At 43.0% G+C, this 14,091-nt stretch overlaps 1 protein-coding gene across 1 annotated transcript in view; it reads left to right on the top strand.

Annotated features, from left to right (window-relative positions):
* ADCY1 (adenylate cyclase 1) overlaps nucleotides 1-11,233 on the top strand; it is a 236,131-nt gene extending 224,898 nt beyond the window's left edge. Inside the window, exons 19-20 of the mRNA XM_079947528.1 lie at nucleotides 2,117-2,241; nucleotides 6,054-11,233. Of these exons, the coding sequence (XP_079803654.1) occupies nucleotides 2,117-2,241; nucleotides 6,054-6,392 (464 nt within the window). The 3' untranslated portion in view covers nucleotides 6,393-11,233. The remainder of the gene's footprint in view (nucleotides 1-2,116; nucleotides 2,242-6,053) is intronic.
* Nucleotides 11,234-14,091: the final 2,858 nt, after the last annotated feature.

Genomic DNA, 14,091 nt, shown 5'->3' with positions numbered 1-14,091 from the left:
GCAAAAGCAGGACAAAAAATAATTGCGGTATGAAAAATGACAGGACATAAATGTACTTCTGACAAAGCAGTATGGCCACCCTGAAACTTTTACAGGAGCAAATGGTATTGAAAGAGTGATTTCATATTAATCATAATGAATGCGCAATAAAAATGATGTCTGGAGGGGCCCTAATTCTATATGGCTGCTGTTGCTGGGGCTGATGTCAGAATTCATGGCAGATTTGTACAAACAGAAGAACTTCTGAAATAATATTGAAGTGTTATAGCAGCATGATCTAAACTATGTTCTTCTGCGTGTCTAAACACCTGGGAAACAATTCTACACAGCTTTGGCTGTGAATGAGTTTATAAATCTGTAAAATAAACAAGCTACTGATAATTTAATTGGAAACAAGGAAGGGAAAATTAGAAGAAAAACGTTTCTCAGAACAGGAATTTCAGACTTAGTCACATGGCTGGGACAAGGATCCAGAGATAGGGAGAAGCTTGCAAGCAGCAAAGAAAGGGGCATCCACTTAGAGACATCTTAAAAACATTAAGCAGTTCAGAACTGATTTTCAATAAAAAAATTCCCTAGATGGTCTCTTATTAAATGCTTTGAAGACCTGGCTTTTTAAGATATTAAAGGTAAAGGTACCCCTGCCCGTACGGGCCAGTCTTGACAGACTCTGGGGTTGTGCGCCCATCTCACTTAAGAGGCCGAGGGCCAGCGCTGTCCGGAGACACTTCCGGGTCACGTGGCCAGCGTGACATCGCTGCTCTGGCGAGCCAGAGCCGCACACGGAAACGCCGTTTACCTTCCCGCTGGTAAGCGGTCCCTATTTATCTACTTGCACCCGGAGGTGCTTTCGAACTGCTAGGTTGGCAGGCGCTGGGACCGAGCAGCGGGAGCGCACCCCGCCGCAGGGATTCGAACCGCCGACCTTTCGATCGGCAAGCCCTAGCCGCTGAGGCTTTAACCCACAGGGTTCTCATTAAAGAAGCACCTGACTTGAATCTGGTCTCATGTCATTTCCCTACCTCTGCTGCTGCCACCACCTTCTGTTAGTCACATGACAATGCCATTCACAAAGGGATCCCCAACGCAGCAAAGACAGTTGCTAGATGGGGCAGAAGCCGTGGTCTGGCCTCCCTCTGCTGCTTATCGGCCAGCAGGGAGAGGGGTGAGGCAGCAGTGAGGTCAGCCCGCCCCCCATGCAGACACACCAGAAGGATCTTCCCAAGTGGGAGAATAGGGGCATTCAGTGACTTTTCAAAAGTGTTGGTGGGAAGGGGTTATTGGTCTGCTAAGCGGGGGTTGTGTCATGTATTATGTGTTTTGTGTTTCCATTTTGGTTTTTTATGTTGTGAACTGCCCTGTGATCTTCAGAAGGGCAGTACACAAATTTATATTATAATAATTATAACAACAACAACAATAAATGTGACATGAATTGTCATTCACAAGCTACAAGAAATGAGATTCTTACAAAGCATCAGGAAGAACTTTCTGATGGTAAGGGCTGTTAAACAGTGGAACAGACTCCCACAAGAGGTGGTGGACCCTCCCTTGGAGGCTTTGAAGCAGAGGTTGAGTAGCCATCTGTCATGGATGCTTCAGTTGAGATTCCTGATTGAAGAGGGTTAGACTAGAGGACTCTCAGGGTCTCTTTCAACTCTACAATGCTATGATTCCACCTTTAGCTATCAAAGTGACAGCTTAATTGTGTGAATAAATGATTTGTGGTACATATCAAAATATGTATAGTAATTTACAGTATCAAATAATCATAGAATGATGTCTGTGTCTGTCCCAGAATCTATGGCCAAGGTCCTGGAAGGTGTGAAATAATAGCAAAGAAAAATGCCTGTGAGCATGTGCCATTTCATTTACCCTCTCCAGCAAATAAGGTTCTGTCTACATAGGAGTAAGTAGCTCAGCTTCCAGGCTGATGGTTTATCTTCTAAGAAATCTTGAGCCTTAGCACATCTTATTTTTAAAAAACCAAAACTGCAGGAAAGGGAAGTGTATAAATGAGGAACATTCTGTTTAGCATCTGCTATGCTTTTTAGATATATGAAATAGATATTGGAGCAAACATTAAATAAAGGAATGGCCACTGTTCCCATTTCAGGTATTAACGTGGGCCCTGTAGTGGCTGGGGTCATTGGTGCTAGAAGGCCGCAGTATGATATCTGGGGTAACACTGTAAATGTTGCCAGTAGAATGGATAGTACTGGAGTGCAAGGTAAAATTCAGGTGAGTGTTTTCATCATCCTTCAAAACTACATCAGTCTATATGGAAGAGCTAAACAGTGGGTTGCTATTCAGGCTACTTGTGAGGTTCCACCTACTGCATTTGAACGGCTTCCTGCATGTGCCAGATAAATATATCTGTACAGTGGTACCTCGGGTTACATACGCTTCAAGTTACATATGCTTCAGGTTACAGACTCTGCTAACCCAGAAATAATACCTCGGGTTAAGAACTTTGCTTCAGGATGAGAACAGAAATCGCACGATGACGGCGTAGCAGCAGCAGCGGGAGGCCCCATTAGCTAAAGTGGTTAAGAACAGTTTCAGGTTAAGATCGGACCTCCAGAACGAATTAAGTACGTAGCCAGAGGTACCACTGTACTAGAACAATGGCACCAGCTCTTCTTGAGAGGAAGACAGCTTTGGCCCTAACTGTAAAAATGTCCCCAAGTGCTGGGTTGGAACTAAACAGGCTTCTTTCCACCAGCTGATTGAAGGCATCAGAATTAAGCCACCTCTTTGCACAGCTCCACCCCCTAATATGCATAGTCCCATCTAGGGTTACATTTCTTGGTTATGCTTTTTTTAATGCATATCAGAGAACAGTGCATTAATAAAAGCAACCATTAGAAACAAAATATATTGTCATGGACAGGTTGGACATGAATTGGACATTGGACAGGTTGGACATGGTGGGAGGAACTGGCTGAAGAACCCCCAAGGGAAGAAGGCTCAGAGCCAGGAGGTTGGTAGTGGGACAACGGTGAGTGGTCAGAGGGAGAAGAGCCTGGAAGGAGGAGGTTGCAGAAGCTGAAGAGGTAACAGGGTTTAGTGAGTGGGAGGAGTCTGTGGCAGAGAGAAGTCCAGACTCAGAGGCAAAAGCTGAAGCAGAAGAGTGGAAGGAGGGAGGCCAAGAGGCAGAGAGGAGTCAGGCTGGTGCAGATTCTCCCATTCCCTGCTGCAACAAGCTCCCCTTCCCCTTGACTCACAGATCCAGGAGAGGGATGAAATGGGAGGAGCAAAGACTGGCTGCATGCAGGCATGGTCTCTGATTGCTTGCAGGAAGCCCTGGATAGGAGGAGGCTGTGGGGAGGTGGGGGCATTTCATCTCAGCCACTGATTTCATGGAGTAGGACCTACAGGGCATGAGCTGCTGTGCTCATTATGCCTGAAACATAGTCAAGTCTGTGAAGATCATGTTTCACTAATAACGAGTTAACTCCAGCTTTGAACTGTGTGATTTACTGACCAGCTTGCTCTGTTATACTACAGCTAGCAGGAGCAGAAAATAATTCTCTATTACCACCAAAGCAAAGGTGCGAGGGCGTTCTTTTTTTAAAAAAAAATGATATTTATTAGAAGTTTCAAAAATTACAGAGAAAGAAAAAAGAAGAAAGCAACAACAACAAAAGAAAATTTTCAAAGCATATATAACAATACTTAAAAGAGGGGGGAAAGAAAAAAAACATAAAAATCAATACAACAATAACAATAAAAACACAATATTCCATATCTTTATCTTTCATTAACTTGTTTCATCGACCTCCTCACACCTCCCTTTTTGTATTCTAGTTTAGTTATTTATTTCAGCAAATTCTTTCCATCCTTCTCAATTTTTTTTAAATAGTTTGTCTTAACAGTCTAACCTATTAATTAACTCAGCAAATCCTTTCCATCTTTCACTATATTCTGTCATTCAGTTTACCTTAGTTTATTTTAACCTTATCTTCCCCAAAATACCTTAAGACTTAAAACTTAATAGTTATTTATACATAATTCCTTATAACATTTCTGCTAAAGCCAAATATTTTCATTCCAACATTTTTCCTAATACTCATTAATTTTACATTAATTCCCAAAATAAATTTTTAAAAGTTTTCTTCCAATCTTCCTCCAGCGTCTCTTCTTCCTGGTCTCGGGTTATGTCAGTCCTTACTGTCCATTCCATCTAGTCCATCAACCTGGTAATCTTATATCCAAGGCTCTTAAGTCTTTTCCATGTCCCTTCTGCAGGTCTTCTTCTTGTTTGTACTTGCACTTTACCTTGTCTTTTGTAGATCTCTTTCTTAATTTCTTTCCTTTCTCATTGAGGAGTAGGTCTCGGGGATGTTCCAACTCAAAAATATCTCCATCTCTCCTCAGCAGATCGGCCCATTCCCCACAGTCCCATTCCCCACAGTCAACAGTGTAGTCCAGAAAATATTTAAAAGCATGTTTCAAAGTCCCTCCAAACTTAAGGGGCCCCATAACTCCAGACCCCCCCTGGCCCACTTCAAATTCAGCCTTCAACAACAATAGCTTATGCTCCTGTAGGGCCTCGGGCCTCTCCATTTGTGTTACTTGAGGTTCAACAGCAGCCTCCTCCATTATCTTCTGCGTTTGCACTTGCTCTATCAAAACAGATTCCTGAGTTGGCTCCTGGATGGTTTCTGTATACATATTCACTGTTTGTCCAAAGTTTCTGACTGCAACAGTCATCAAATCCATCTTCTCATGCATCTGCTCCAACAAAGCGCTTGTCTAAAGCAAGCACCAAAACTTCTTCCAAACACATTTTTGTTCAAGGTCACAGTCTTGTCCCACGATCCTAATCTCCACAGCTGTAAAATCCCCAGAACGACTCCACCAACAATTTAACAAGCTCCCTCTAGAGGAGGCAATTTCTATTTGTATCCATCTTTTAAAAGCAGATCCAACAAAGAAAAAATACTTTCATTTTTCGGATTTTTTGTTTCTTTTAAATGCAAAAGGCAACATTGGAATCAATTTGTTTCTCTTCTTCAACTAACTGTCAAAAGATGTTCCATTCACAGTCAATGAACTTCACCAAAAATCTCCGTCTCTGACACCCCGTTCCCAGGTTTGAGACGGTGGAAATTTATCTTTCTTTACTCTCTCTCCTGCAGGCTTGAACAGTCAAATTTCCCCTCTTTACTCCTGCTTCCAAGAGGGGTTTAGATGATCAAAACAGGAGGAATTTAAAACCTTTATGTACAACTTTCCAGACTTTGGCTTGCACGATTTTTGCTTCAGACTATTTACAAAAGCGGAAGGCGGACTTCCTGTTTAGGACCTTCCCACTGAGTGCCAAATTAAAGTGTTTCTTAGCCCAATTTTCCGTTCTACTCACGGGTACTTGTTTAGAGTCCAATTGTCCCCAGGAAAAAGTCAGCGCTCTCCGGCAACGGCTGTGCGGCTTCACTCCGTAAAAATAGCGGTCGATTCAAAACACCGCGCCGCTCACCCCACGTCGCTTCAGGTCCCCGAAAAAGGGGTTTCCTTGCGTGTAGGGGGGGCGCTCCTGGTGTCAGCCGAATCCCACATTCCCAGGCTTCCTCTGCTTGGGATTTTTAAAGGGTCTCCGCCTTCGCCGCGGCGGCAAGACCCAATTTTCGCAGATCAGGTTCCTCTGGATCAGAGGAATTTCGCCATTGCCGATGACGCTAACCCGGAAGTCCGAGGGTGTTCTTTCCCCTGTAGGCAGCCATCTTTCTTTGCCCAAGAATGCCTCTGGGAAAAGCACATCCTCCTGCAGCATCATTAGCCAGGAAGCAGAGTGTCTTGCCATCACTAGGAGCAATAGGAAAGCTTTTTATTCAAAGTAAAAATGATGAGGGAAGCATCTTGGTCACCTTTCATAAAGTATGTTAAGCCCCCCCCCCCACACACACACAGAGAGAGAGAGAGAGAGAGAGAGAGAAATCACCCCAATCTTTGTTGTCCTTCTTCCTACCTCAAAAAAACATCTGGGCCAAAAGGTTCAGTGCAGCGTAGTCTAATATGTCACAAATGATTTTTGTTCCTTTTATTCACAGGTTACAGAAGAAGTCCATAGGATACTGAGGAGGTGCAGTTATGACTTTGTATGTCGGGGTAAAGTCAGTGTCAAAGGCAAAGGTGAAATGCTGACCTATTTCCTAGAAGGAAAGGCCAATGGAAGCAATTCGCTAACGCGGTCATTAAACTTAGAGCGGAAAATGTACCCTTATGGGCGAGCAAACATTCAGACTAAACTGGGCACCAGTTGCCCATCTACGTCCTCATCTCCCAGCCTTTCAGCAAATGCCGTTGCTGGGACACTTCAAGCCCTGTCCACCCACACCAATCTGACGCTGCACTATCTTCCCTCTGTGCCAGCCATAAAAGAGGCATGAGAACCATGAAGATTTTGGCTGGGCCATTGCAGTGATCGCAGAGAGCAGAGGTCACCTGGATTTTCACAAGGAAGCTGAAGACTACAGGATTTGGTGTCAACTAAGATGTCTACAATCCAACCAAAGAGAACCTGGGAACACCGTATATGAATTTGTGGATCAAATAAGGGCTAGCAATTCTGTTAAGAAAAGTCTACTGCTGATTTTCTGAAGAAAAGGAAAATTTTATCAGCAAATCTAAAGGGTAAATGAATTAACAGAAAAAGTCATGGTGAGACTGGCTGTGTGTGTGTGTGTGTGAGAGAGAGAGAGAGAGAGAGAGAGAGAGAGAGAAAGAAAGAAAGAAAGAAAGAAAGAAAGAAAGAAAGAAAGAAAGAAATTGTCAATTTTTGGCAAATCCTGTCATTGGTGACTGTCGGTATTCATTCAGAAAACTATAAAAGCAATGCTGGAAATAATAGTGACACAACACAGTTGAGAGAGAAGGGTGATGTGTGTAGATACATGTATCTAATGCACACATCTATATATATATTTATATATTTCCTATATAAAAATGGGAGAGGTTTATAGTTATAGAAAATTGACGTCCTGCAATGGCAAAGAGGGAGAATGCTCTTATAATCATATCCAATGTGGTTGCCTCTAAAATGTCTGTAGCTGATGTTTGAGGGAGGGCGTGTAAGGGCAAATGAGACATATCTGAGGTTTAAGGAAGCAGTGCAGAGTCCCTTCACACAATATTTGGGGGGGGGGGGGACAAGAAATTTTTGGCAATGTCTTTAATATAGGAAGTAGCAAGTCCTCAGGTAAACAAATGTAGTTCTTTAAAAATGTGTTTTTTCAAGTATTTAACAATGAGTCTTTGATGAGGCCGCAGGTCGATTCACTGGAATCTATTGTAATAAATCAGAATCTAGCTTTGTAAGACTTCATTCTCACTCTAGAGAAGCAGCAGCTGCACTCTTAAGAGGTGGTCTGTGTGATTGGAGCTTCCATGTGATTTCTGGGCTAAGCCTAACTTGCCTCTGGATAAATGCTGCAAAGTGGCAGGCATAGGAATGCCAAGAGAGTATTAAGGTAGGATTTATGCCTTTCCAGCAGGTCAAACAGCTGGCCATTTGTCTGTATAGTCTTTTATTAGAAGCATTTGCCAACATATGCATTTAGGTGATTCAGTTCCACTGAATAGGAGAATTCTGCTTATGAACAGAACTTGTTCCATTCATGAAATGGAACATTTGGATCTCTCCATATTGTTTGATGCCAGAGTTTTGCAGAACTCTGTTTCTGCGCAAGGGTTCTTCTCACCTGCCATCTGGAAATTCTCACTGGCAAACTTAGAGTGGAGACTTCATTTGTTTGTTTTCTAGATCAGATGTTTAACCTGATATTTTCATAGGGTGACTCAATAATGTACCAGCACATCTTTTTGCACAATATTGATTCGGGTGTCTCGAATGGAAGTAATATCTTTTCATAGTAACATTGCAAATTTGACCTATTTAGGGAAATGTCAGCCCACAGGGTGGGCTGTGTATGTTTGTGTGTTGCACATAGATGCATACTTTACCCATTTTCTGATCTCATGAGTATTAATTCATGCCATTGTATGCAGCTCACCTGGGAAACCCTATTAATATGAGTGGGATTTGCACAAGAGCAAACGTTCTCCTTTGTAGCTCACCCCCGTGGTTGGCCCGTTTTGGCACTTGCTCTTCAGTAAGATGGTTGCAGTAGATCAAATACCAGCAGGAAGTGCAAGGTCTGGGAGCCCAGGAACCAGCTTCCCTGCTAAAGTGTGACTAGAGAGTGATTTGGAAACAGCAAGGGGAAGGGGGCTCAACCCTTACCTTTCCCAGTGCCCTTTCTCCTGAGCCAGCTTTCCCTTGCTAGAGTCCGTTTTCCCCAGCGGACAAGCTGGCAAGGAGAATATCCAGAGGTTTGTTGTTTATGTTTCCTCCTCCCCTGAACTGTATTTGTCTTAATCCCCATCAGCATTACTTACAGAAACTATAGTCTGGTTGGAAACAACTACCACTTTCTTTTCTTACTGTGAGGAAATGCCTCGTGTTGTAGTTTGGCACATCTCAAGAACAGCTACATGAAACAACCTTTGGGAAGCTTTCTTAATTGACTTTTAGTGAGTTCTTTCTTGTATGCACAGGAAGTTGGAAGCAACAGTGTGCTAAAACCAGTAGAATTCTATCTAAAGCTGCTAAAAGATGTTGGAGAGCTTGGTGCAATAATTTGGTGTCTCAAAATAGTCTAGGGGCACCACCAAACTGCTCTCTTGCCTGGTTTCCATTCATTTCATTGGAGCTTTTCCAGAAGTTCTTGGTGAATCCACAGCTTGTGCCCACTTTTAGAACAGTCATTTCAGTGTGGTGATCATCTTGTTCATCTTAATTTCAAAATGCATACGTCACTATTGCTAGCACAAACAGGCTTCTGAAGTGGCTTATGATAACAATTAGATAGGATTTATAATCTGCTTTGGGTCAAGAGAAAGACTTACATCTGTTTCATTAAGCTCTAAGACAAGGGGGTAAATCTCTGGTCCCCCAGATGCTGGTGAACTGCAACTGACCTCGTCGCTGGCCATTGACTAGGCTGGCTCAGGGGAGTCCAGCAACATCTGGAAAACTCTATGTTCCACATCCGGGATCTAGGACATGACAACTTTTACCAGGGGGTTAATAGGAACATCTGTTGTCAAATAAAGTCTTAGTTCCATTGAGCCAATATCACACCTCTGACATGATTTAAAACTTATATGGTGGATTTGGGGGAGCAAACATTTTAGCTTCAAAAAAGGTTAATTCCCCCCTCCAATGTTTCCTTTTCTCCCCAGTTTGGAAAAAAAAAATCCCCCTTGGGTCAAAAATGGGGGGGGGGATTTTTTATGGGGGAAGTGTAGAATTTCGCATTGATAGTGCAGGGGAAGAGGATAGTAATTCAGAGCAGCCAAGACACTGCAGATCACAGGCAACAGAAGACAGACCCTGTCTATACAGTATATGTCTTTACACACCAATGCTAGAAGCCTCCCAGCCAAGATGTTCTTAAGAGGATGGAATATAGTGGGTGAGAACCAGTAGAACATGGCTCTCTCTCTGGATATGAGCTCCCTAGGATGTGCAGGAGGTGGTGTTGCTCAATCTCTCAAAGAGAGCATGAAGTCCAGCAAGGGGTAGGAAATGTTGTTGTGGCGAGTCTTCCACTACTTTCACATAGGTGGGGCATTCATGTGTTCCAGTCACAGCAAAGCAGTGACATTCCCCATGGGGATGAAATGAACATGACTTGCTCATAACACTCTCATTGTTGTGTTTGTGGTCCCTATCCAGCAAAGGTAAAGAATTTAGAGCATTGCTGACTTCCTTCTTCACTACATAAATGATGAACTTACTTGTACTATTTCTTCCTCCATTTGGAGATTTATAACTCGATGAAAGCAGGAAGATGTGGTCCCGGTTCTCTCCCCCCCCCCCTGCCCCCAGTTCAGGGCATGATGCAGAATTATTAAAGGTGAAGAATTCTGGTGCAGGGAACTATACCAATACTTTTTGTTTTGTTAGGAATTTGTGGGTTTGAAACTTGGCTTTGGGCACATGTCATGGATGGCATAGAAAACATATCAGCTAGGAAGCTAGACAATAACTTGGTTGCCTCTTCTCAACAAGATCAAAACAGCATCACCAGACTCCACCCAGATACAAATAAGCCCAGTCAAACTACTGAATGGCCCTGGTCTAGTGGTGGGGTACCTTTTCTGGTGAGGAGACCCTACCTCCAGTAGTTGGAGGTCCAAAGAGCAGCACTGGCCTGTTTGAAAGCCCTTTTGCAAAGAGCTCCCCATGGAACCTCTGAAAACTAGAGGTTTAAAAAGCAGCATGAGGCTCTTTGCAAAAGGGATTTTGAACAAGCCCACACTGGGCATTGGCAGCATGTACCTGGTCCCAGCAGGAGAACTGAGCAGGATGTAACCAGTTAATCACCAGTGGTTAAATCCTGCTGCTTTGACTACATGTATCAGTTCCCAGCTGGGAAAGTTGTGCTCGCAGCTGACACAGAATCAAGCCCCACCCCCCACACTCATCAGTTGTCATTGCAGCCCCCATCCAAGTGACATCTAAGTGATTGGCAGGTGGGCATGGCTTAATTTTTTAGAGGCCCTGAGGGGAAAAATTGACACCCACCCACACACCCTTAATGGGTCAAGACTGGCCCATGAGCTTCCTCGCAAGGTGGCATGAAAATGTTTGCTTCCACCATTTGGCTCATTTCTAATTGAAAAGATGACTTTGTGTGTGTGCTTCTCCAGTCCATGTCCTAAGAGAAAGCTTGTAACGCCTCATAAAAGACCTGGCTCTTTCCTACAGCGCATGGATGTGATTCCCATTTTCATGAAGTAAGATCAAATAGATTCATAATGAGAGCAGCCACCTTCATTGGATATGGAATCGTATGAGCAGCTGTTTTAAAATACTGTCATTTGGCAAGCTATTTATTAGGGGTCCGTCAATAGCAAGCACAATATTTCACATGAGTTGCACAATTTTTCTGTTAATAAGGTATTTGTAATAATTAAAAGCCTTTTATTGGAGGTTTTTGGGGAAACTAATTGCAAATGTTCCTGTGGTAACTTTTTTTATTCTTATCTTGGAGATTATGAACAGACATTGAATTCTATTATTAGTTAAGTACTTGCAAATATTTCAACATTTGAATCAGCCACACATTAAAAAAGAAAATAATTTCAGTGCTGGAGATATTGAGGATTAAGTTTTGATTCCAGTGAATTCCAAAATCAGCTGTTTGTCTTACATTTGAATGGTGACTGTTGTGGAAGTCCGTTTAACTTCCGAAATGTTTGAAAACCAAGGCGCAGCTTCTGATTGATGTAGGTGCCCCAAAAACAATAGCTGACAGCCGCATCGGACGTTCAGCTTCTGAAAAACTTTCAAAAACCGGAACACTTCTGGGTTTTCGGCGTTTGGGAACCAAAGTGTTTGAGAACCAAGGTACCATTGTAGGTGAATTAAGGCCCCCTGCACACCCTGCATTTAAAGCACTATAGTGCCCCTTTAAACAGTCATGGCTTCCCCCAAAATATTCTGGGAGCTGCAGTTCATTATGGAGCTGAAAGTTCTTAGGACCCCACCCCTCTGCCAAGTTACAATTACCAGTGTGCTTTAACAATCCCTCTTCAGGAAAGAAATTGTAGCTCTTGGGGAGCATGGAATAGGGGTCTCATACCAACTCCCAGCACCCTTAGCAAACTACAGTTCCCCTAATTCTTTTGGGGAAGCCTTGGCTGCTTAAAATGGTATCCTAGCAGTTGCATGGTTGTGACTCTACCATCCATGGTTGTGACTCTACAAAGACTCAACAAATGAGTAATTGTTGTCACTCATTCAGTTGCTTGACTTTAGTTAGTGTATGTACCAATTTGAGCAAGACTCTAAGGGTATAAAATGCATGTGAAATGGAGTGTGCAATGCCTCCACGGGATGTATCTGCACTGCCTCCAAGTCCAATGGCATCTAATCTTTGGACGTAATGTTCACATCACAGAATCAAATAGAATGTGAACAGACACACACACACACACACACACCCAAAAAAGAAAGGCTTGGAGGGAAAACTTCCATTGCCTTGCACTCAGAGCAAAACTGGATCTCTATTCACATAAAATGGTAACCAAATCAAAATAAGGGATCTGTCCAGATCAAGTGAAGTACCACTTTTTTCTACCTTGGTGAGACCCCAACTGGAGTCCTGTGTCCAGTTCTGGGCACCACAATTTAAGGTGGACTTTGACAAACTGGAATGTGTGCAGAAGGCAACAAAGATGATTAGGGGTCTGGAAACCAAGCCTTATGAGGAACAGTTGAAGGAGTTTGGGAGAGAAGACTAGGAGGTGATAGGTTGTGGAGGTTCTTGGAGGTTTTTAAGCAGAGGTTGCATGGCCATCTGTCATGGATACTTTAGTTGAGATTCCTGCATTGCAGGGGGTTGGACTAGATGACCCTCGGGGTCCCTTCCAACCCTATGGACCCAAAGTTTGAACGACTCAGGTCCCTGAACTGCATTGGTGTAGGGGAACAGTGGGGAAGCTCCTGTATGTGGGACTAGTTGGGCCCAGCGGGGTCTTAATCTCACCCAAGCCACACCCTCCTTCTGTGCAATAAGCTGATCCTCATCCCTTGCAGGGGTGATTTGATTTCCGGGCAAAGGCATTGCAGGTGTTGCTGATCACTGATCATTTGCACCCGCAAAGCCACGTGCGTGATTAGATTTCTAACCACATGGGCAAAGGAAAACATGGCTCAAGTGACTGGCAGCCTCCGGGTGTGTCCTGGCACCTGGGAAGCATCTCCTACCCCTAGCCTAGGGGCACAAGACCCCATGTGCAGTAATTGTTCAGTGGACTTATTTGTGTTCAGAGCTGCACATTTAGGGTTTATGGGTCTGGGATTTCATGCCTGGGGGGCCCTGTGCAAATGCTGCCTCCAATGCCCAGACATCCGCCCCACCCAGAGGCAATAAGCCCACTCAGCCGGGGCAGCGCAGGAGCAGCTCCAGTTTCTCACTGTACATGTTCTCTGTGCTCTTAAGAGTCTCATCTGAACCAGCCTTAAAACATTAACCCAGCATTAGGAATCATTTCATTTCCAGTCCTAACCAGAGGACTATTTAGCCATAAATATTCTTTCAAGTTACAGTTTTATATTGTAGTGGCAAGTAACTTTTTAAATTTAAAATAAAACTGTATTATAACGCCTTATTTATTTTTAATCTTGTACACTATTACATATTGGCCTTTCATGTAGTCTTATTAATTATTATTTTATTTAAAGGATGTATGAAATTTTGTAAATACTTTTAGCTATGACAGGTTTGTTGCATGTACACTACGAATCTTTAAAAAGGCACACGTTTAACAGATGCTAATTTTTTTTGTAAACAGAGGTTTTACATGTGCATGAAGATTATAAACCCTTTTGCTTCTCTTCTGCAATCTACTTACTGCATGCCACTCATGCCTGACTTCAGTTTTTTTTTAAAAAAATGTGAAAGAGTAAGTATCTTTCTATATGTTTTTGACATATCAGTTTAACACATTGTTTCTAAGGCACTACTAATTGCATGTGTATACTGCAAAGCAAACATAAAATTACAAAGCAACACCACAAGGAAACCTTCACCTGCAATGTTCTGCCAACCTCAGTGTTGCTCTGTCTACAGTATACAATATATAAAATGTGCTCTCAACATCTATGCTACCTTTGTTTATTAGAAGCAATAAACTAAACTCCATATACTGTGTTGTGTGCGCGTGCGCGCATGTGTGTGTGTGTGTGTGTGTGTGTGTGTATATGTGTGTATATATATATATATATATATATATATATATATATATATTCTACCAATTCATTCAGTACTGATTGTTATCTTGTTTGACTTGACAGTATAAGTAAATGTTTGATTTTGGGAAATCCCCAAATGTCAGAGCACACAATTGTCTCTGTAGACATGAAGCTGCTTTGGGGTCTGCCCACACTTCCGCTGGTGCTGTGCCTAGAAAGCCTGGGTTCGAGGGTTTTGAGCGTGACCTGCTCCTTTCCCAAGGAAAACCTGCTCTTGAGGGATAGATCAGAACAAATGGCAGTTGGGGAGATGGGGACCCAAA

Source organism: Podarcis cretensis (assembly GCF_951804945.1).
Source record: "Podarcis cretensis genome assembly, chromosome: 12".
NCBI classification, from domain to species: Eukaryota; Metazoa; Chordata; class Lepidosauria; order Squamata; family Lacertidae; genus Podarcis; species Podarcis cretensis.
This window is presented reverse-complemented; position numbering and strand designations above follow the sequence as displayed.